The sequence below is a fragment of the Notothenia coriiceps genome, unplaced genomic scaffold (genome assembly GCF_000735185.1).
Source record: "Notothenia coriiceps isolate Sejong01 unplaced genomic scaffold, NC01 NC01_scaffold00021539, whole genome shotgun sequence".
NCBI classification, from domain to species: Eukaryota; Metazoa; Chordata; class Actinopteri; order Perciformes; family Nototheniidae; genus Notothenia; species Notothenia coriiceps.
This window is the reverse complement of record NW_011354240.1, coordinates 25,537-47,659: the sequence shown is the minus strand read 5'-3', so window position 1 is coordinate 47,659 and position 22,123 is coordinate 25,537. Positions and strand designations below refer to the sequence as shown.

Below are 22,123 nucleotides of genomic sequence, written 5' to 3'. Positions count from 1 at the left end.
AATCAGCATTTTGTTTACGGCCATCAAGCACTGGAATACTCTTCCAGTTGAACTTAATACCTGTACTGATTTTAACTCGTTTTCCTATGTTGAAAAAAAAATGATATTAAGCAACCAGTCATGCCAACATTAATTACACTGTATCTGAGTTTTTTTTAATTTGAACTGTATTGTCATACTATATCTTAGATATTTTATTTAAGTGTATTTGAAGTGTACTAAGTATTATGTTCGCAACCCGTATTTAAATCAGGCTTTATAATTATTTGAGTGACCGAGATCATGTAAGTGTATTTCAAGTGTACTTAGTATTAATGTATTGAGCTGTACTTAAATCAGGTTTTAAAATTGTTTAACTGATAGAGATCATGCAATGTTGTTATTTGTTTATCTATTGTTATGAACCTGCCTGAGGACCACAGATGGAAATGAGCTATTAGCTATAATCTGGCATATTGCATCTCTTCTCTTTGCTGAGATTAATGTTTTTGTATGCATGGTCCTTCTATAAATAAATACAAATAATAAAATGTTTCGGTAGTGACCATTTTTGGTAGAGGAAGAACATTCCAATACAGTCTGAAAATACATTATAAAAATGTACGGTTATTTTAGTAGATATGTGTAATTTAGATATGGTACAAAATATATATGGACAACGTTTTGGGAAAAAAACATACAACATTTAAAAACTGTTATGACCCTTATATGTATTATGCCTAACCAAAGATCTTTGTCGGGAAATACTCCTCTGCCCTACAGGGGATTCTGAGTTTTGCTTTGTTTGGTAATGTGAGAGATGTTGGGTTTGGGAATGAACAGAAAAGCAGGGTATTTCAGTAAACAACCACCATGCCTGGACCAAATAAATAAGAGAATGGTATTTAGAGACGTTCAAGAAGTTGTTCTTTCCTTTTTTAAATCAGAATCTTAATACAAAAGTAGAATAACTATAGCCTACTGTAACATTACCGTTTTAAAAACAGCTTGGTCTCCACGCATTATCTCTACAGGACTACCAAACATTTGCAGTACACCATGGGCTTAATCAGTATTGTCCACACAGGTGGGAAAGTCAATACTACTGTCTGAACCGCGTGTCATCTGCCATCCCACAGTGACCGCTACAACTACAGAGTGGAGCTCGGTAAACACAGCCTGAAGACCAGCGAGGAGGGCTCGATAGCGAGGAGGGCAGCCACAATTATCAGTCACGACGACTACAACACCATGCTCAGCCGGTAACACACACTCAACAGCTCAATAACACCTCAGGAGTCCTGGTGAAGAGCAGCATCAGCAGGAGGCCATGTTTTAGCAGAGTATCAGTTCACTGTTGACTCAGCAAACCATCGATTTGTTGTCATTACTTCTTCACTGTAGGTGTGTTGTTGTTTGCCTTTTGCAGTAACGACATCGCCCTTATCAAGCTGTCTTCCCCCGTCACATTCTCTGACACCGTCATGCCCGCCTGCCTCCCGGCCCGGGGCGTGGTCCTGCCCCATGGCGCCCCCTGTTACGTCAGCGGCTGGGGTCGACTCTCCAGTGAGTCGAAGCACCTCCGCAGAATCAATCTGCGACTGCATTGCAAATGTCCACACTGGACTTATTGAAAGTCTGCTAGAGGTGTTGAGTCAGGGTTTATGCACATTTCACTCAATGTAGGTCAAATTACTGATGTCTTTGAGTTTCCAGAAAAGCGCTATATAAGTCCCATGTATTATTATTATTATTATTATTATTATTATTATTATTATTTTCATTATTATTATTATTATTATTATTATTATTATGATGTCAAAGCCAAAGACATTTCACAGCAATTCATTTGTCAAAAAGATTGAACTTATATCCATCAGCCTGCTAAGAAATCTCAGTCCTAACCATACCTCTTGTAGGGATTCATTTACTACCAAAGTACCAATTCAACAGATGCAGATCAGCTTTTTTAATTAAATGGTGTGTAAAATATAAACAAATATTTTTACAAGAAGAAAATACCAGAAATGAGCAATAGGTAGAAACAATGCATCCTTAAATAAGGGACATTGTCCATTTACTGTAATACTATCACACAAGTTATATCACTATGAGATAAATCATGTTAAAAATGTATCCGAGTCAACAATTGGCCATGAGTACATTAATAGAGCATCCAATTTAACCAAGATCGTATTTAAATAACAGCATGGTTATGTTTTGACTTTAACCATAACTCTTGTTTTGAAAAGTGGGAACACTCTCAGTTCAAGCAAGTAGGCTTGATGTGTTCCAACCTCTATGGTTCCAACAAGACAAAATAATAAACACAACCCATGCATTTTATTGGATTTAGTTTTACATTAAAATACTCTGCTTACTGCATTTGACATAGATTTTGTCATACAATAGAAAAGCATGCTCTTTCTATCATTCAACAAGAAGACATGTGTGATTTAGTTAGAAGTTTCCACTCAGGGAAGAGTTTGTTTGTATGAAAGCTGTAAAGTTACACAACTAGAGCATGATCCAGTTTAGCACGGGATAGCATTAGTTTTGGTATTAAATGAAATCATCTTGCTCTCCCTTATCTCCCAGCAGCACTCCACCTGTCCCCTGAGCAAACCTCCCTTTAGAGCTAAATCTAATTTCCTACCTGAGTTAAGCCTGTTTGTGCCCACAGCCAGTGGCCCTAGGGCTGACCTCCTGCAGCAGGCTCTGCTCCCTGTGGTCGGACAGGAGACCTGCTCACTGCCCGATTGGTGGAGCGTCCTGGCAACGGACAAGATGGTCTGTGCCGGGGGGGATGGTATCACCGCTGGCTGTAATGTGAGTTCACTCAGGGAAGTTGAAGATTAAACCGGGTTACTACTCCTTTCTAGAGATGTTATAGCAAACAGTGATTGCACCATTCTCTCATATGTTCCTCTTTGTGACTCATTGTTACGACCCGGCTTCTTATTCAATGTGGTCCAACTCTTTCAACAATGCCTAAGACATTTTGGAACCATTGCTCCCAGAGTTGAATAACAAACCCTTTTCCTTTACAGTCAAAACAAGTAGGCAGCACCTCCATTTTAACTGGGTGAATCTAACATCACAACACTAGAGGGAATATTTTCCATTTACTCTCATTTTGAAGATTGGTCAACCTTTCTTGGTCGATCAAAGCAATGATTTATGTCATCTTTAACGTTTCCATTTAGTACAGTTTCAAAGACTCAATGAAAGGAAGGTTAAAGGAAAATACGTTTTACTTTGAAAGAGTGTAAAATAACAGTTCAGCATGACTAAAGTGAGCACTGGAAGTCGTACCTTCGTAATGTCTGTAAATTAGCTGCTGTCCAACAGTGTGTGTGCTGACCTGCAGGGGGACTCTGGTGGGCCCCTGAACTGTCAGAACCCCGATGGTTCCTGGGTCGTCCACGGCGCCGTGAGCTTTGGCTCCGGTCAGGGCTGCAACGTTCTCCAGAAGCCGACAGTCTTCACTAAAGCCAGCTCCTACATCGACTGGATCAACACAGTGAGGAACACTTTCATTTTGTGATTACTTGCCAGCATAAACAATGTCACCTGAAGCGAACAAAAGCCTCGGATTTCAAAAACAGGAAGTATGTTATAATTGTGTTTTATGTTGTTTACTCTGCAGGCTATGACCAACAACTGAAGGAGCTATTCCAGTGCTTCCGTCAGCAGTAAGAACAACAGTGATTTCTCATTTTCCTACTGGCAAATAAAATAAAATGTGCTTTTCTTCAGTGCAAAGGAATGCAAAGAGCCTGTTTGTTAATGGAATGCTGAAGTACTGTCTATGTCCTGGACACCTAAAACCTTCTCTTTTTTTAACGTTGCCATGCAGGGCCTTGACAACTAGAAAGCATTCAGATGGTTCTTAGCTTACAGCACAGTAGCTGCCTATTAACTAAGCATTGGTGAACAGTAACAAATGTTCAGTGGATTATGGTAACAAGTCAACTGTTGAGTAACCACGGCAAAATACGCTTCTTAAACACATCGATTAATTAACAAATACTTCCTTTTATTTCTCATTCAATATTCATGAGATACATTTGTTTAACTCTTCAGAGAAAAACTCTTATTTTCCACAAACAAATATAGAATGAGCATAGAAAAGCACATTTTCACAGTACATATAAAAGAAAGATTGAAGTAGCAAAACAAAAAAGCAATGATAAATGAACTGACACAATGTGTTTGGGACACTCGTCTATGTAAAACAGAAAGTGACTTCTAAATGATTTCATCAATGTAAAACATTTTGACTACAGTCATATAAAATCAATCATGTAATGAAATGGTCTTTTACAAAACGAGGTACGATGAATATTTCGGCAGTACTGAACATGACAAAAGAATAAAGGCCCGGTGAATGTAGGCATTGAAAGGCTTTTCTCCCTGACTTGGCAATATATAATACAACTAGCTGTAAATGATGGAGGAGCTTTTCTGCATTAACTACACTGAGTTTGACTCAAACACACACAGTGCAGATGTAGGTTATAAAGTCACTAATGAAATGGGGCTTATATATATATATATATATATATCACACAACAAAAGAGGAAACAATCTTTAACGATGCAACTTCATCACATTTAAACTCAAATCGTAGGTTGACAGGCAATAATGAAATAGTGCACAGTTTTAGATCTCAGGCCACTTTGTCTTTTCTCTGTTGTGCTCATTCTCTGCATACTTCTGAGTGAATTCATGGGGATGAGCAAGCGAGAGAGCAATGGCTGCTGTTGTTATGTTGCAGCTGCACAGACAAAGAGCTTTTCTTTTCTTTTTTGAGTACGAAATAGAAAGCGGGGAGAGAAGCAGAGACTACACTACTGCCTTCACAGCACCACAGTGTTCGCCATGGCTACAGGGCTTTCAACTATTCAACGGCTCCTTCCATTATGCTCTCACCTCCTTCCTTCTCTTTTTAAACACTGCATTGTAGGAGCAACATTAGAGCTCAGGTTCAGTCATACAATGCCTTTTCAAAATGTTTTTGGAGAAGCAGCAGAGTTGTTATGAACACAGAAGGCACTTCACTTCCGGAGGGCAAACTCCTCCAGGGGGTTAGCAGAGGCACTCCTTAAAGACTTCATGGAAGGAGACCGTCTACACCCCAGAATGTAATTTCTCTTTGAAAAAGGAAGCTATGATAAGTGTAAATATAAGAATTCAGCCAAAACATTAATCACAGTCCCCTCCCAGTATCTCACTAACCATAGTATACATTTCCTAATGTCTGTTTGTTTGGACACTCACAGACTCTGAAGCTCATTGTTTAGCTAGACTTATGGCTGAGTCTCATGAGAAATATGGAAGAGAGCCAAACTAAATGAGGTAATTGTCAGGAGAGTTTAGCAAGCTAAAGTCCAATCTATGTTTCTCAGGAAGGTTATAAATCAACTTAAACCTAGACTTTCATTGCTCACTTAGTTGGAAACAAATCTCTAATAATAGCGTGATAATCTGTTCGATAATCTGTTCTATAGTTAGGCAGAATTTGACTAGCTTGTTAGCAATGAAATAACAGAAAAAACACGAGCTGATGTTGGGTTTGTTTAGGCATCTTTGTGCATTCAAAAAGGTCAACGTCCTTACTACAGCTTTAAGTAAAAATACTATTTCATGATGCATATATTAGACAAATGACACCTGATTTTGGAACTGCTTAGTAAAGAAACACCCACGACCTTAGAGACATCAGCTTAAGTTCCACGCCGTTTTCAAACTAGCCTCCAGCCCATGTACAGCACAGGGTTTAGTCTTTCTAGGGAGAAATATAGGTTGTCTCTTAAATGTGCTGATATTCACTAACATTTAAGTGCTTTTATATTCTAATCATGAGAAAACAAGTGATATTCTGTTAGCGTTCAACAACTACATTTCCTCAGGCTCTGGTAGAGGGCCTGTGGATAAGAGTCATGGGAGCAGATAGATGCTAACAAAGCTTTGTCTGAGTCGTTTCTTAAATAACGCTGTCCAGTCGATTCCCCATCATTGAATATGTAAACCCTAGTTTCATGTTTCAGCTTTTAAAATGAGAGGGACAAAGAAAACCTGAAGCTAGTGTCAACATTGGCCAAAATCCTCTCACTTTCTGCAAAGCTCTAGAGGACAAGGAGAGAATATATTTGTAACTCGGAGGGGGAGTTTTAGTGAGGCATACCACATCACTTTTGGTAAACCGCTGGTTGTAATCCAACCGCTCCACGATGTCCTATGATCTCTTTCCCCGTCCACTCACCTCTACAGTCAGCGCACTTTGGACCACCCAAAGACGATGCATAATCAGAAAACGACTTGAAGGAAAACTGCATTTGGTGTGTGCTTTTAGTCCAACGTGCCACAGATTGAAAGAATCTGTCACACTGAGGAAGGTTCCAGCAAGTTTGTGTTTCACTGTCTGTGTGTTTCAGAGATCCAACGTTAGAAAAGTATAAAGGTTTCAGCAGGGATGAGCTAGAACAAAAACAGTGTTTTATAAAAATGTTTCACTCCGAATGTTCTGCAGGAAGAGCCCTCTTCAAGTCTTTTCAAAACGCAGATCCAGTTCCAGGAATGTCAGTAGATTGTTTTAAACACGATCAGCTTGATATTAAATGGGAGGCACTTTATCCTCATACTGCGGCGGAGGGGTCAGCGGTTCTATACTGAACCCAGCTGCTGGCTGAGAGTTATCAATGTTCTTCATTTGCAGCTTCTCAGATTTAATCCTGCGGATCTTGATCGGGAGGAGCTTGCGGTTATTTTTCCCAGCTTTGCGATTTGATGTGGAAGCTGCAGCGGGTGGGGCCGGCTGCGATCCGGGAGTTGTGACCTCCGACCCCTCAAATTCATACTGTACCCCGTCAACTTGGACGAGGTCATCGTAGGACGGTAGTTGGGAGGGGCTCGGGCGGAGGTTGCTCTGACTGACAGGGTACTGGCCGCTGCCCACCACCTCCTCGTAGCTGGGGACAGCGTAACGCTCGGCCTGCTCCTCGGCACTGCACACATTTATAGAGACATAGAGACATGAATGACAAGCATGAAAAACGGTGAACTCTGTTATGTCCTGTACTTGATCTTAAAAATGAGAAGGGGAATAATTATTAATACATCTAATTATTATTCCAAATATTTTAAGTGGATTTAATGCCTTCAACACTCATTCTCAATATACATACATTTTAACATTAAAACACTACCGACTGTAAGGAACAACCATCATAGCAAAATGTTAACTTATTTCTTCTGAAAGTGTTATTATTTATGTAATCTGAAAGAATCATATTATTTTATTCATTTCATTATCATAGCAAAAATGATTTCAATAAATCATTTTTAAACTGCAAAGGTGGAATTGGAAGACCAATATGGCGTTGGGTATTTTTTTTAAAAGCACTTATTTAAACAATTTGAAAATGCAAGGATATTAGGTAAATCGCAAATAATTGATCGACAAATTCATGAACATTTCGCAAGCAAAAAGAAAACTTCTGTAAAATATAACAAATTTTATCTCTGGGGTCAGGATTAGGGTTAACCACAAAATACTTTTCTAATTAATATCAATGATGTCCTAGCTAGGAGAAATAGTCAAGACTTATGCATACATGCTTTGAATTAAAAAGGCTGCTGTTCGACAGCTACGTTTTAAGTCTCAGAACCTCAAAGAGGAAAATGTGCTTTGTGATTTGATAACAAATATACTAGACCTTGTTATCAATATCATGGATACAATCACTCATTTTAATAATGCTCTTAAAGTAAAAGTAAAATGTTACAGATCATTGACGCTTGTAAAATAATCTGTTAATAATAGTTTTGACCAAACAAAATAATATTTAAAATAAATAAACAAATCCACCAGCAAAATGTTCTCACGTGCAAAGGGTTTGCAGTTGGCATAAAAAACTGTTGTTTAAGTAGAAATCGATGACTGGACTCACGTTTCTCTCTCCACCTGCTCCCGAGCAGCCACTCTGTGGCTCTGAGCCTCCTGCAGCATGAGCTGCTCCCGCTGTTTGTTCCTCATCCCCAGACACAGGGACAGCAGCAGCATGACCACCCCGGAGCCCACCAACACGAAGGCCACGGAGGACGCTTTATGTTTCCTCCCGCTCGTACCACTGTCCTCTCCTGAACCGCTACTGCTGCTGTTGTTGTTTCCAGCCGCGTCTGCAGGTACCACGCTCCAAACAATCATCACAATGCCCAGGGCAACAAGCCCAACGCCCAGAGCACAGAGTGCATACTGGGAACCTGAGTTTCCAGTGTTTTCACTACTGCTGCTGTTGTTATTGTTGTTGTTGCTGCCAGCAACTCCTCTTCCAACGGCGCTTGGTGGAACATCCACACTGGAACGCATCTTGTCAGTCCCAAACTTTCAGTCAGACCAGCTGCAGGGAGGTCAAAAGCTGTAGAGAGAAGTAAATGTGAGTTCAACACAGACTTAGAAACATACCAAAGAATGTAACAGCAACAAGGGTATGACTCTCCTCAGCCCGTTATAATGAAGAACAGATCATGTTGCTGCCGCCCAGATATTTGTTCTTTATGAGAACCAACTGCTTTTACTGGAAAAATGACGGAACATTAATTTCCCTGAAGTAAAATTACCTTAGTAAAAGGTTTTCTGTGAATAGGTGTGCTGCATGGTAAACAATTGACAGACGACTTGCCTTTCAAAGTCACTCGTTACCCAATGTCCACACATTACAAGGGTAGATAAGGGCTGCTACTGTATGGCCACTGTAAAAATAAAACAATAAGGGTACTTTCTTTTTCCATCCTTTAAATCTAATGTTCATAGCAGTATGTGCTTTCATGTCAATCCAAAGCCAAACATTAAGGGAAACATTATTAGTTTAACATTCATTTACCAAGAATTGTGACTATCAGTGTACCAGTTAAATAATCGGCATCTACTTTGATAATAGATTAATCTTTTCCATGAATAACTGGCTGAAACTGAATATATTTGATATATTAAAGACAGCCATAAGAGACATTTAAAAATGGGATGGACATTTGTCTGTGTATTATTTAATAAAAAGTAAACAGAATGATCTATTATGGATAATATGATAACCTTGTTAGTTGTGGACCTAAATGTGAGTGTTGCACACAGTACAATGATTCTCAGTAATGCAGAGAGCATGATTTCAGCATACTTGCACATCCACTGCATACTTGGAACACATACAGGCCATTTATCACCGGGCTACCCTGCAGTGTAACTATTGTATCTTTGCAAGATCAGAGAATAGATGAAGACTGCTGGGAGCTGTAAACATAGGTCAGATAAGAAGTACAAGGAAAAATAATCTATAAAAGAAACCATGTGGTAATTGAAAATGACCACTCATTTGTCCCTGAATCCACCCTCAAGGTATGTTTGTACACTGCAAACATGCCCAGACCTGCTGGGAGTGAGGGGAAAAGCCTGAAGAAAGTTAAAGCCAGCTCCAATTTAGGAATACCCTCAGTGAGGAATGCGTGGCATGGGACTGGATTATGCGCATCATGGCAGCTGCCTGGTGGACACACACACACACACTGAACATCCCTCAGCAGCCTGTTGAGGATTCCTGAGGAACATTTACGTGAAGTTATCACATATTATTGACCTGTGTGGGGCGTGTAGCTCTGCACACTAAAGGTTATATTTCACCAGTTAACAGGTTTAACAGTAAAGTTAGTAACACATTGACTTTCCCGGTAGTAAACATCTTATTTCCTCCCACAAAGCCCCCTGTACAACATGTAGCTAAAGTGGGATTTCAAGTCGGAAATAGTTCTGCAACTGCAACATTCATCATCATCTGTTTATCTCTTTTCACTCTTAAACAGTATAACCTGGGTCACATGTTACGCTTAATAAACTAAAAGGCAATGATATGCGAGTGTCAAAATGTCAGGTAGCATTAAATTATCATAAGAAATGTTTGTAACCGTTGTTTTGCTAACACATAGCGCGCAGTGTCTTATGGGTTAACACACTGGGCGGGTTGCTTACGTTGACCACAGCAGGGTACGTAAAGCAGCGCGACAAAAACTTTCCAGAACCTTAAAAACTTTGATTATATTTAACTTTTAGTAACACTTAAACCACACAAAAAGTGGTCAATGCAGCGAAGGGGTAAACCGGCTTTACACTCACCTTGGCATCGTTTTGACGATAAGCTACAGATGTGTTCTTCCTCAAAGCAGGGAGGTGTGGCCTTTAATTCCAAAATATCCAGACAATGATGTGTGGGTGAAATAATTTGGTCACAAATAAACGTTAAGGGTCAGGAACTTTCCTTGTGTGACGGATGGGTCCAGCAGACAGAGGGAGGAGGAAGAGGAGGAGGAGGAGGGGGCTCATTGCTGCACTTCCAGTTTCTTTAACCCTTTAATTGTCGGGCTTCTCGATGGATGGAGAGAAAGGAAATATGTTTAACATTTTAACAATAACCCATTGGCTGTAGTCCTCTTTGTCTTCAGTCTTGGTCTGCTGACGAAGACATAAGCTAGTTTTAACCTTAAAACACGCCATATGATTTGCATCGAGTTTAACTCTCTTGTAGCGGTCCCTTTATTTGTGCTGCTCTGTAAACAGCCGGGAAAATACACTTCAAGATTTAACATACAGCATCTTTGGACGATAGAACAAAACGCAAAAAATATCCCAAGGACTTTCCTGTACAGTACTATGTAATTTTGCACGAATTAAATGCACCTAAGAAAAATTATGTGCATGCTCACACATTGTCCATGCAAGACCCCCACAGGACTTTCTCACAACAGACATTTAGCCATAGCAGGAAAAAGCAAGAACAAATGATCAACGATGGGTCTGTGTTTTCAGGGAATACATTAAACTGCTTATTGTATCATTTTATAGCGTATTGATTATCACACAATTATTATGATGCTTTTATATGATTCAGTTCAGAATGTGACATTTGAAGTTTTGGCTATACCCCTCCTCCACCACTGCTCCTGCAAGGAGAAATCCCCTTGGTGAGGCATCGTAGGGGAATTCTTGGTGATGTACTAATTTAAATACCCAGAGTGAAATATTTGTGTTAGTGTGACAACTATACAACTAGACGGATTAAAAGTGAATGACTCATTCTGACTCACACCCTTGACGTAAAATACAAAAAAGGACAATTGTTGAAAACCAGTGGTTCAAAGCTCTGAGGGTAAGCATGGGTCATTGAAAGGGTTCAAAATGATCTTGAAGTGAAAAAACACGTGGTTGAGGTCCCTCTGAACATTTTATATAACAGTCCTTGTCTCTCTACTTTCTGTTGTTCTTCTTTTAAACAGACACACATCTTATTTGGGTCAAATCTCACTACAAAATGTTGAAGACGTTTTTTATGTCCACGAAATGATCTTTGACCAATGACCACGAATAACAACAATCAAGTAAGACTGAAATCCACTGACTCAATGTGTGCTCAGTACTTCCCCGTGCAGTAAACATAGACAAGTCACTGAGTTGTACATCATACTTCACGCAACGATAATTATACTACCACCTACTCACTGTCACTCCTTTTGAGCCCTTTGGACGGACCCAACCTCAGCGACCCACCCTGCTGATACAGCTGGTGATTTACACGCATACAGACGTCTCTGTGTTTGCTCTTGTGTTGATGTAGTTTACACATTGCAGGAGAGTTACCCAAGGCAGTAAAACTAGGCTACACTTGGCCCTGCTGTTTTTCCAAGTGTCCTCCTCTGTATCTGCCTGCTAGGATAATGAGGACTGGACTATTTCACAATAATGACAAAACCATTCCCAGCCTCTTATTGTTCCTTCTGTTGTTCTGGGCTCTGGGGAGGTTTTTCTTCCTCTTAAGCTTACACACACACACACACACACACACACACACACACACACACACACACACACACACACACACACACACACACACACACACACAGGAGTCAGGACAATGTAGTATCACAGTGAACAAGCCTTGATTACATCTGGAAGTCCTGCCACTGTCAGCCTGTTATCAAATTACGAGATATGTAGGCAGCTACAAGGGAAAATGCTCTGGTTCAACATGGCACATGGTAGCAAATATACTTAGGCTATAAATACATGTGGCATTACATTCCTCAATCAATATGCTATGCAGTGTACCTTTCCTTACAAATAAAACCATGTATAACTCTGACATGTAAGGGTTTTATTGCTGCTACATGATGAGCATGTTATTGTATTTTTCCCTCTGACTGTTTCTCTAATAAGTAGCTTAAATCAATCAGGTAGAACTACACCCACAAATGGTCATCATGTTTCTCAACCGTGGGTGGGTGGAGAGGTTTTACGTCAAGGTAGCGCAGAGGGTAGCTTTATCACTTGCTGCTGTGTCATCCTTGGCAGGTCACAATAGTCGAGTCACTGTGAGTAAGAGGAGGAAGTTGGACCATGTTGTATTGCAAGGTGGTCTAAATAGATACTTGTGGTAACAGGCCCAACAGGCAGCAGAGAGAGGAGATTACTCTTGTGACCCACCGAAATACAGTCGCAAAATCAGTCAAGTGTACAGAGTCAGCAACACTCACAAAGGTACTGAGTTTGGTATGGACCCCACTGCCTCACATCACAGTTGAGGCAGTGAAGCACACACTCCTCATGCAAATTAGTTCCCTCAGTTACCCCTTAATTCTTCTAACTAGGAATTTCTACAGTCATATTCCTAGTTCCGCTTCTGCCCTTAATTAAAAAATGTCCAGTGTTTCTATCACTTCCTCTTTCACACACTGTCAGAGCTGCTCCTAATCATACACTCCATAAGACACAGGTCAGAGAAATCAACTTTTTTGTGACCTTCTTTAAACATCAGCTGTTGTTTTTTTGTTCTTTATTTCATTCAGATTCACTTTTCACATACAGTGTTTGCATCCTCACACCTTTCAGCCCTTAGGCCTCTATGGACATACAGCTCTGCAGTCATCTTTTGCTGGCATTGTTAAAATATTTCCCATGTTTACTGCACAGTATAACACATCAGAAGAGGGTGCTACATTGGTTTGGACACAACTGTGTTAATGTGCAAGATGAAAAATGAATATCAAACATAAACCTCTAGATTCAAGAATCTAAAATTCAATTAGCTTTTTTTGGCCACTGTCTTTAGCTACATTGACAAGGCATCACATACAGCAGAATTGAATGAAACAAGAACAATTTACATAGATATGAAACCTTTTTTTCATTTTGTCATCAAGTATCCGTACAAACAGCCTTGTTTTTTTTAATCTAATTTCCCTCAGAAGAAACAGTCAACAATAGAAATGTATAAGTCACATCCTGATTCACAGGGAACCATTTACACACAAGAAAATAGAAAAATAATCATTCAGCTTGAGTACTTCATTTTTTTTCTCGACTTTTGGAGAAGGGAAATATCCCCCCCTCAAAAACATCAAAATACCACCTGCCCACAATGACCTTGTTTTTTTCCCCTTTAGCAGGAAACTTGAGAAAAATACTCCTGTCCCATTAAAAAAGTGCAATCTTTCCTTTATATTTTCATCTCTATAAAAAATAACCATCCCATGTCCAGGAGCACATGACAAATGTTCATGATGTCGATGGATATGTGATAAAGCTGACGGCTGGTGTTTCGTCTCACTCTGATGACCTCACACATTGGTGACCTCGATGCTGGTGTAACCGTGGAGAGGGCTTCCCTCCGATCGGGGCGGGGTCTGGTCTCTGCCCTCCCGAGGCAGGGAGCCGTAGCTGCTATGGCAACTCAAGTCCCGCCCATTGCGAGCTTTGGGGCTGAAGCCTGTTGGAGGCTGAAACAGAAACACACATTATTTGAACATTTGAATTCCTTTATTGTCATTGTACAGGTATAACAAAATGTATAAAGCATTTCGTTGTACCTGTAGTGTAGTGTCATTAAAACATACATTTCCATTCCATCAGTCTTATTTGAGTTTTTATCTTGTATTTTGGAAAAGTGACTGTTTTGCAAGTCATAAGTTGGTCTTTGCAATTCCAAAGTCAAGTCTGACAAGTCCTGAGTCCTAAACTTTGAGCCATAAACAAGTCATACTACCTTTTTTATAAAATAAGATACCATTTTTGACACGCATATTTTTCAATTTAGCTATGCATTTTTCATTGACCAACGCCAAGTTGAGTGATAACATGTGTGACTCGGGTCCAAATCAGCACTAAGGTGCATTCTTTCTGCTCTGAACAATCCTAAATTCTGTTCTTATATCAGAAAGTCATCTGAAATTGAGAGAAAACTCCAATGCAAGTTTCAAGAACAGTACCCCCCTCCCCCGACACCTTGACAGCTCTCCTCCTCAGCGAGCCTTCGTCATCAGTGTGTCGGCCGGTGGAGCTGGGCGGTCTCCCCGGGGAGTTCTGCCGGAGCAGAGCTGGTGGGGTTCCCAGGCCCAGATGCTCGTAGTCCTGCTTGATTTCTGCCCTGCAGAGGAACGCGGGAAAGACCAGAGTGTTGAGCGCAGCTTCATTTATCTTACACAACTAGTTAAGTAAATAGTTAAGGTATGCACTTATTGTACCATACTGTGCATGGACATGACCTCTATCATTTTTGCTGACCTGTGTATTGCCTGTTGCATTTAAAAGGATGTTTTTTTTTCAAGTAAGAATGTCACCGACATTTATCCAACAAGAAACCAGAATAACCCACAGAGCTTTCTCTACCAGTACCCAAGACTCAAGCATTTTTGTTCATATTTGAATATTAAAAGTTGATTGCTCTTTGAAAGTGTCTACTTGCATTATTATGTTGTTATATTATCATTATATTGGTGACATTAAATGGTATTAAAATGACAATAGTATTGTTTACAGTATCAGAAATCCTACAACTATATAAAATAGGAATATTATATTTATAGTCACATACATGTTAAAGCAAAAGAAATGCACAAATAAATATGCAAAGATGTGTTTATTACCAAGTGAGATTTTTTCAAGGACAATATATAGTCCAACAAAAGTAGTTATTGTGACAGAATAAGCTTTTGTGCAACATTTGCAGACAAATATAGCATATATTATCAGAGATAGTCGATTAAATTCATTTAAATGATATCTTATTGACTTCCTCATTAACAAAGTCATTTGGACTAGTTGGATCTGCCTTGGAGTCTCTTTGTCACCTCTCACCTGGCCGTGCCGATCAGCGATTGCATCTCCTCCACAAGGTGTCTGCGAACCATGTGCTTGTTGCTAGAGATCCCCAGTGCTGTTGCCATGGCGTCGGTGTTAAAAGTGGGGTCAAGCACCATGACGGCGCCATGCACTCCGCTGCTGAGAAGACCCTCTGCGAACTCCTAGACAGGTGGATGGAAAACGGACAGAATTAAATAACTTTTATTCATCATCAAATTCTCTGATATTATGTTCCATTATTGTGTAAAGGTAAGCCACTCATATTTAAAGGTAGGTTAGGTAAGAATGGAGTAACCAGCTCGAGTACGCTAGAATTAGAAAATACACAACCGAAAAAAAATCTGCCCCTTCCTTCAGACTTCTTACAGAGCCCCTCCTCCAACACACACAAACGCGCACATGACCAATGAGGGCACGAGATAAGTTTGTGCACGAGATGGAAGGCTGACAGGCAGGTAGGCCATCCAATTAGGTAGCAATTAGGTAGCAAGGTAGACTTGCTTTTTACAGCGCCACGGCTTCCACAGATGAAATATTTGTATATATTTATTATCAAAGCATTTGATTTATTCATTGTTATCGGGATATTAACCATTCCATGGAATATAACAAAAAGTGTTTTACCTACCCTACCTTTAAAAGTATCTCACAAATGATTTGTAATTGTCCCCTTGGCAAAGAACATATTAATTTATTTGTTTGGTCATTATAAGCCACACTCCGAGGATATTAAGGATGTTCCACACAGCTTTATCTCTACACACCCTAAATGTGTCATGCCTCATAATGGAAACACGTTATCGTTTGCCAAGACAGTAGGCAGTGTTTACTCGGGATATTCATATTGCAGCATCACCATAGATGCAGTAACAGGAAAGGCTATGTAACCAATCAGCAGCTTACAAATACAATAACAAAGGCCTCTATCACTGCAGATAGGGAACGCCGAGTAAACACAACAGACTTGGAACCATGGCATGGTGCTCAATACATTAGTATCGAATGATTGTTAATATTTAATAAACGATTAGCCTTGTTGCAAAGGCTGTAGCTTCAGCTTTTGTTTGAAATGTGAGACAAGAAAGGATCATTTATCGTTTACATTGAAGTAAGACTGATTGTATTAAAATGTTTTGAAATGAAAATAATTTACTATAGCTTGTATCGCCTCCTAGTGTGTGATGGGTATTGGTAAAACTGGGATATATGATTTAGTTTTTCAAAAAAACTATCTTCAATCTTACATTTTTCACATTGTACGTGTAGATTCTGTCTCAACTCATTATTTTATGACAAAGTTAACACTCGCAGTGTCTGTCTCTCTGTCCCCACCTTCAGGTCGATATCTTTGATCCATTTAATGACCCTATGAGACGTCCACACCAACGGATCCACGTTCTGGTGCTCACACTGTATCCGGCGAGCTTGCAGTGCCTGGAAACCATTTCAACAAACACCTTTTACTTTACTTAACTGAAACCCAACCAAAGTATACCCTGTCTCCCTCGTCCTTTGACCACGGAGCAGAGTCTTACTTACTTACCTCCTTGTCGAAACTGAGTAACTGCAGCAGTTCGATGCCCAGCAGCAGGCTGACCTGGTGGAACTTCTTAGTGATGTTGAGGTGGCGTTCGAGGTCACGACGTGTCAGCGAGTTCAGAAGGCGTCCGTCTACCAGGTGGTTGTGAAAGGCCTGAGAGTACTGAGGCAGGCCCATGTCGCTTAACCAGGCCTTGGCCACCCAGTGGTGGTCCAAATCTGCAGCCTTCGACAGCCTGAATACACAGAGCAACCATTGTCAGCAGCTCCTAAAATCTGGTATTTGTGGTATCAAGACATTAAGATGTACCTGTTTAAGGCTTTATGGTATGTTGGGTGTTTCGTCACTTTGGTTAGGACTTCTCAACTGCTATTGGCTGGATTTTCATGGCATTTCTTTCAGACATTTATCGTTCCCAGAGGGTCAATCTTACTGACATAGGAGACCCCTGACTTTACAGTAGCTCAGAAAACTATGAGACTGAAATGTTTGGGTTGGAGGAAAATGTAGCAACATTTGGATGGGTTGCTCTCAAAATTTGGCTAAGATGTTTTTATTACTTTGAGGACGGCTTATAATAGAAAATGAATAAATCTTGAAAACCATATAAAGTTGTGCATAATCAAATTCCCCGTTTCAAAGTGTTTCATTTTTTTGAGTAAGGCTTTCACAATATAGACATTTCACAGCAGGATTATGGTGGCCAAAAGTGTAATAATGAATCTATTATCAAGATTAATAGATCAAATGCTCTATTGTAAAGCAACTGCACAGGAGACTCAACATAGAGGGGCTCTCTTTACCATCTTGCCCCATTTGGAGTAACCCCTGTATTTCTGCAGGAGGAGGCATTTTAAGTAATAATATCTGGCAGAAGGCTGGTATTACTACAATTAGACAGATATATAGAGACCAAACCCTTCCATTTCAACAACTCAAAAATCAGTATGGTCTCTCAGGCTCATCTTTTCTATCATATGCACAACTAGCATCTATTATTAGTACAAAATGTAAGGAGGGAGCCATGCCTGCTTCATGTATGGAAGAGGACCAGCGCCTCAAGAAAGCAATCATATCATCAGGTGTGGTCTCTAACATTTATAAATTATTATCTAGGGCTGCCCCGAATACCTATTCTCCTGTCCAACTGTCCTGGGAGCATGCCTTGAATATTTCTCTGTCTGCTTTGCAATGGAACTTCATTTGGAGGTCAGCTATGTTCTCTTCTAAATGTGTAAGATTCAGGATCATACAGTTCAAAATTCTCAATAGAGCTTACATCACCCCTGTTACAAAATCCAAGATGGACAATAAACACAGAGACTTATGCTGGCATGAATGTGGCAAGCGAGGTACATTTGTTGCACCGCTCTGGGGATTGCTCAGCGGAAAAAAAACTTGGTCAGAAGTAATATGTGAGTGTGTGAGTGTGAGTGTGAGTGTGTGTGTCCCTACATGTCCCACTGCATGTCAACTGGGTCTCAAGCCAGATGGCAATCTTGCAAGGACTACCGATCGGCTCTGGACATTGGGCTGTTTAGCCACAAAAAGACTCATCCTATTAAACTGGAAGGAACGCAAACCAGCCTGCTTTACTAGGGACTCATGGCTGAGGGAGTATCTGGACCTACTGAACATGGAGCGTGCAGCTTCTCTGCTGGGGGATTTTGAGGGGAGACAGGAGGATTGCGGTTCACTGTCCGCAGCTCTCCTATCTAACCCTGTCAATATGGCATCTCCTGTGTAATGTATATGTAATGTCCTGTGTATGTCACAATCAGCTGTCTTAGGAAGTCATCCTTGCATCCACCACCCCCTCCCCCGTTACGTTTTGTTTAGTTGTTTGTTGTTACATGTTTTGATGTACGGTTTGTTATCTGGAGCAATGTCTGTTTATTTTATAAATGAAAAAAAAAGAAAAAAGATTAATAGATCAATTAAAAAAAATAAGAATAATACTAACATTCAAATTAAGTTAGTTAGTTAACATTACTGTCAATAAATGACAGATCACCAAGACACATTCACATATTAAAGAGTTTAATGTTTATGACCCCTCCCATAATTGATCTGAAACAACAACACTTTCAGAACATTTGTTCAAGACGGTGAGACTGTTGCATTTATTGGAGCCTCATCTCTAAAGATTAAAATCTCTATTTAATATCAATATTATGACTTCTGAGAGTTATCCCTCTAAATCCCTACTGCATTTTCTAAATGTTGTTATTGTACATCACCAACAGATGGCCCTATTGACACATCACCTACAAGTTTATACAAATCCTCAGTTTCTCTTCCTTACCCTCTACCGTTCTCAGCATCTCTGTAATCCTCGATGGCTAGGCGTAGTTTCCTGCGATGCATCACACTGCTGACAGCCAAACCCAGCTCCAGGTCCTCATCTGTTAGCCCAAGTAAAACCTGCAGAAAGTTATTCAGTTTACTGCAACAAATCAACATATGCCAGCTGGATATTTGAATATGACAGCTCTGTCACCTACACATTTGCAATTGTGCATAAAAATGCACTTAAAATACATGGTGAGTCCACCTGCATCATGGCACTAGTTTACCTTTCCACTTTTGACATTTTCTGAGCAGGTGCGGATGTACATGGGCATCGCCATTACAACCTCCAGCCAGGCCTGCACAGTACCTGCCCTCCACTGGGACATGGGCGAGGAGCGGGCCAGCTCCACTTGCTGCAGGCGGTCCAGCTGATCCTCGGAGCCGTCTGATAGGCTGAGGCTGTGGCGGGTCGGGCTGCACTGGCTGTCCGAGTCTGGGTGGGTAAGGGGAGGAGGGGGGGACATGTGGGTGATGTAGTTGAGAGTGTGAGTGAATGCAGAGGTGGTATTGGGTATAGTGAGCAATGAAAAAGCAGAAAAAGTTAATTCCAACATCAGTTTAACATAACATTTTAGCTTTTGGCTGCATGACAACAGGCCAAGCGTTTGCCAGTGATGCTGTAAACAAAGTTTCAGCTTTTATAAACTCAGCACTTAAGAAGTCCATTAAACAGGCAGCTGTTGGAGCTGTTGAATTAACATGACTCATCTGTCTCAATTAGCCTGCAGCAACAGCTCCATGACGACTAAATGCCCACAATTTGGAAAATGATGTTACATTTTGATGCATTATGAAATCTTCCTCACATTAGCCTAATCATCAATGGGGTAAACTGGGCCTTTAAATCGTAATTTGTCCTTTTAAGCTCCTTGAAACATTCCGTATACTCTTTTTATTTCTTACCTGTTGTTTTAGTAGGGCCACATGTTTCCTGTTAGCATTTTTCTTAATATTTTAACATCATCACCAACAACCCAATTTATTTGAACTAAGATACAGTTCTTTATCTTCACCAGCAGGTGGCAACATAGTACCGATGTGGCTCAGCAGATGGTAGAGCATCATGTACAGCTATTAATACTAAACATATCATCATTGTTCTGATGGCTCATGACATACGCATACGTGAAGTACACTCATCTGCTCGAGCTGTTGTTTGGAGAGAATGACGAAAGTACAAATAGTCTTGCCTGAGCAGCAATGTTTTTCTATTTCATAACAAACATGAAAATGACCTGTCTTGTCTAATTATTTAAACAACAACTACATCCGCACAAACACTGGGCTGTTATTGATGCCCCCACAGCCCCCACAATACATAAGTCTCCCAGTGTCGTGGGCTTAAGACACCAAAGGCTAAAACAACAAAGACTACTGCAAACTTAATGAACCTTAAAGGAATACTCATACCACAAAATGGCTATTTGTATATAAATTACTCACCGCTATTTCCTTCAATTATTGAGGAAAAAGTAAAGAAAAACACATTTTTATAAAAATGTAAACATTACTATTCAAAAAACGGTAAGAGTAGCATGCATGCACAATCATAAGACTGTTAGAGGTTATGTAATTCAAGGTGACACAGGGTGAGTAATTGATATACAAATGATTGTTGGTGGTGAAGACTTCCAAAAGCATCTTTGTAAAAATGTCAATCTTCACTTGACAAAAATGGTTATGAAACAACGTGAGATTGAGTGATGCTCTCTATGTGATTTATTCAGTTTGAAATGTTGCCTAGGGCCTTCCACATTAAAACAGACTAAAATCTAACCCAACAGATCCTTTGTCTCTTTATGGCAGCCTTTACTGCACCGCTGTGTGTTTACTCAAAAGGAGGTTCACCGGTGAATGATTGCAGGGTCCAAATAAACAGATATTCAACTTGACTTCAGTAATTCATCTCGAGCTGGATCCTTTTATGTGCCCTCCTAAGGGCTATACACAAACTGAAGGTGGGCTTATACTGTAAGTGCCACTCAGAGAGCAATTCATATTAAGCTAAATAAATCTGCATTCTTCTCCGGATACAAGGTCTGTGTTTCCCTCGTGGAGAGCCTTTAAAATAAATGCGCAACTGACTACCTGACATCCAGTTAAAGTCAAACTGTTTGGGACTGGACTCTCTGTGACCTGAGTCAGATCCTCCTGTGGGGCTAACTCTCACACACCTTTTCTTTTAAACCCTGAAAGCTGAAAGAGTCCTCCTACAGCGATGTGGTCGTACTGCTGTTCTGTTTGATCCTTTTAACCGAGGCCAAGAGTGTAAAGTGTGTGTTGTAAACAATGCTATGGATTATCCTTTATGTGGAGTAAACAGCAGCGTGTACATTTTTCATAAAACACAAGAGAGGTTTGTTTAGGTAATCAATCCTTAAACGAGCCCTTCAATAGCGGGTGTAATGGCTGGTGTTATTTCTACATTTCAATAAAGCAGCATTTTTGATGTGTTGTCACACTCAAGATGAGGTAAGGAGGAGCAAGTAGTGTTGTGTGTACCAAAAGGCACATTATACATTGGCTAGAAATGTCCAGATTTTGGAATAAAACATGTTTTAGAATATATTTTATAAAGTGATCACACCCAAGGTGGCTAGACAGAGCGGTACCTTGCACATTTGAGCTAGTTAGCTATCTAGCTTGAGGGTAAAGTGACGGCTGCTGTCCATAGCTTGAATTCCAGTTCACAGACCACAAAACAAGTTTGCCTTTTTGGGAAACATGCTTATTCCCTTTCTTGTTGAGAATTAGATGAGATTTTTGTGCGACAAATATGAAGCAACAGCCTGAGTCCAATCTATGCTAAGCTAACCGGCCTTAGCTCCATACACACTTATAGTCACACTTACAGTCATGAATGCGGTATCAACTTTCCAAATAAAAGCAAATAAGAATATTTCCCAAAATGCAAACTTCCTTTAACTTCCAGATTCATGAGTCAATCTGCACTTGTTTAAACATGTCAGAGAAAGTTAGAGAAAGAGACTTGCTCGAGGATGCTGCTGGAGTTATATCAATAGACAAGAAAAATACTTGCTGTTGTTGCCCCAGAAAGCCCCCTATCA

General features: G+C 40.2%; 3 protein-coding genes across 5 annotated transcripts in view; 1 reads left to right on the top strand and 2 right to left on the bottom strand.

Moving 5' to 3' along the window:
- Positions 1-1,118: 1,118 nt before the first annotated feature.
- On the top strand, positions 1,119-3,646 carry LOC104953342 (chymotrypsin-like elastase family member 2A; the record flags this gene model as incomplete). The annotated part of the gene is made up of 5 exons (XM_010780278.1): positions 1,119-1,241; positions 1,409-1,545; positions 2,663-2,808; positions 3,350-3,502; positions 3,629-3,646. Coding segments are annotated over 5 exons (577 nt in total), but the record flags the coding sequence as incomplete, so codon positions are not given.
- Positions 3,647-4,022: 376 nt separating this feature from the next.
- LOC104953341 (transmembrane protein 51-like) lies at positions 4,023-10,294 on the bottom strand. Its single transcript, XM_010780277.1, has 3 exons — positions 10,148-10,294; positions 7,935-8,402; positions 4,023-6,989 (listed from the first exon to the last, which is right to left on the bottom strand). The coding sequence occupies exons 2-3, from the start codon at positions 8,351-8,353 to the stop codon at positions 6,599-6,601; spliced, it is 810 nt and encodes a 269-aa protein (XP_010778579.1). The 5' UTR covers positions 8,354-8,402; positions 10,148-10,294; the 3' UTR covers positions 4,023-6,598.
- Positions 10,295-12,829: 2,535 nt separating this feature from the next.
- The window catches only part of LOC104953339 (kazrin-like), a 29,437-nt gene continuing 20,143 nt past the window's right edge, over positions 12,830-22,123 (bottom strand). For 2 of the 3 annotated variants that reach the window (XM_010780271.1, XM_010780272.1), the window contains 7 exons: positions 19,280-19,488; positions 19,009-19,127; positions 16,707-16,938; positions 16,496-16,597; positions 15,158-15,324; positions 14,306-14,447; positions 12,830-13,800 (listed from right to left, as the gene is read on the bottom strand). In XM_010780271.1, the coding sequence (XP_010778573.1) occupies positions 13,642-13,800; positions 14,306-14,447; positions 15,158-15,324; positions 16,496-16,597; positions 16,707-16,938; positions 19,009-19,127; positions 19,280-19,488 (1,130 nt within the window). In that variant the 3' untranslated portion in view covers positions 12,830-13,641. Of the gene's footprint in view, positions 13,801-14,289; positions 14,448-15,157; positions 15,325-16,495; positions 16,598-16,706; positions 16,939-19,008; positions 19,128-19,279; positions 19,489-22,123 lie in introns of all 3 variants that reach the window. The other variant, XM_010780273.1, reaches the window with a different exon arrangement.

What these genes read in the sequence shown, in the direction of transcription:
- LOC104953341 (XM_010780277.1), bottom strand. Translation starts at nt 8,353, where the DNA reads ATGCGTTCCAGTGTGGATGTTCCACCAAGCGCCGTTGGAAGAGGAGTT. An exon ending in GAGCAGGTGGAGAGAGAAAC is followed by an intron (nt 6,990 to 7,934) that starts GTGAGTCCAGTC and finishes AAATGTGTGCAG; the next exon opens with TGCCGAGGAGCAGGCCGAGC.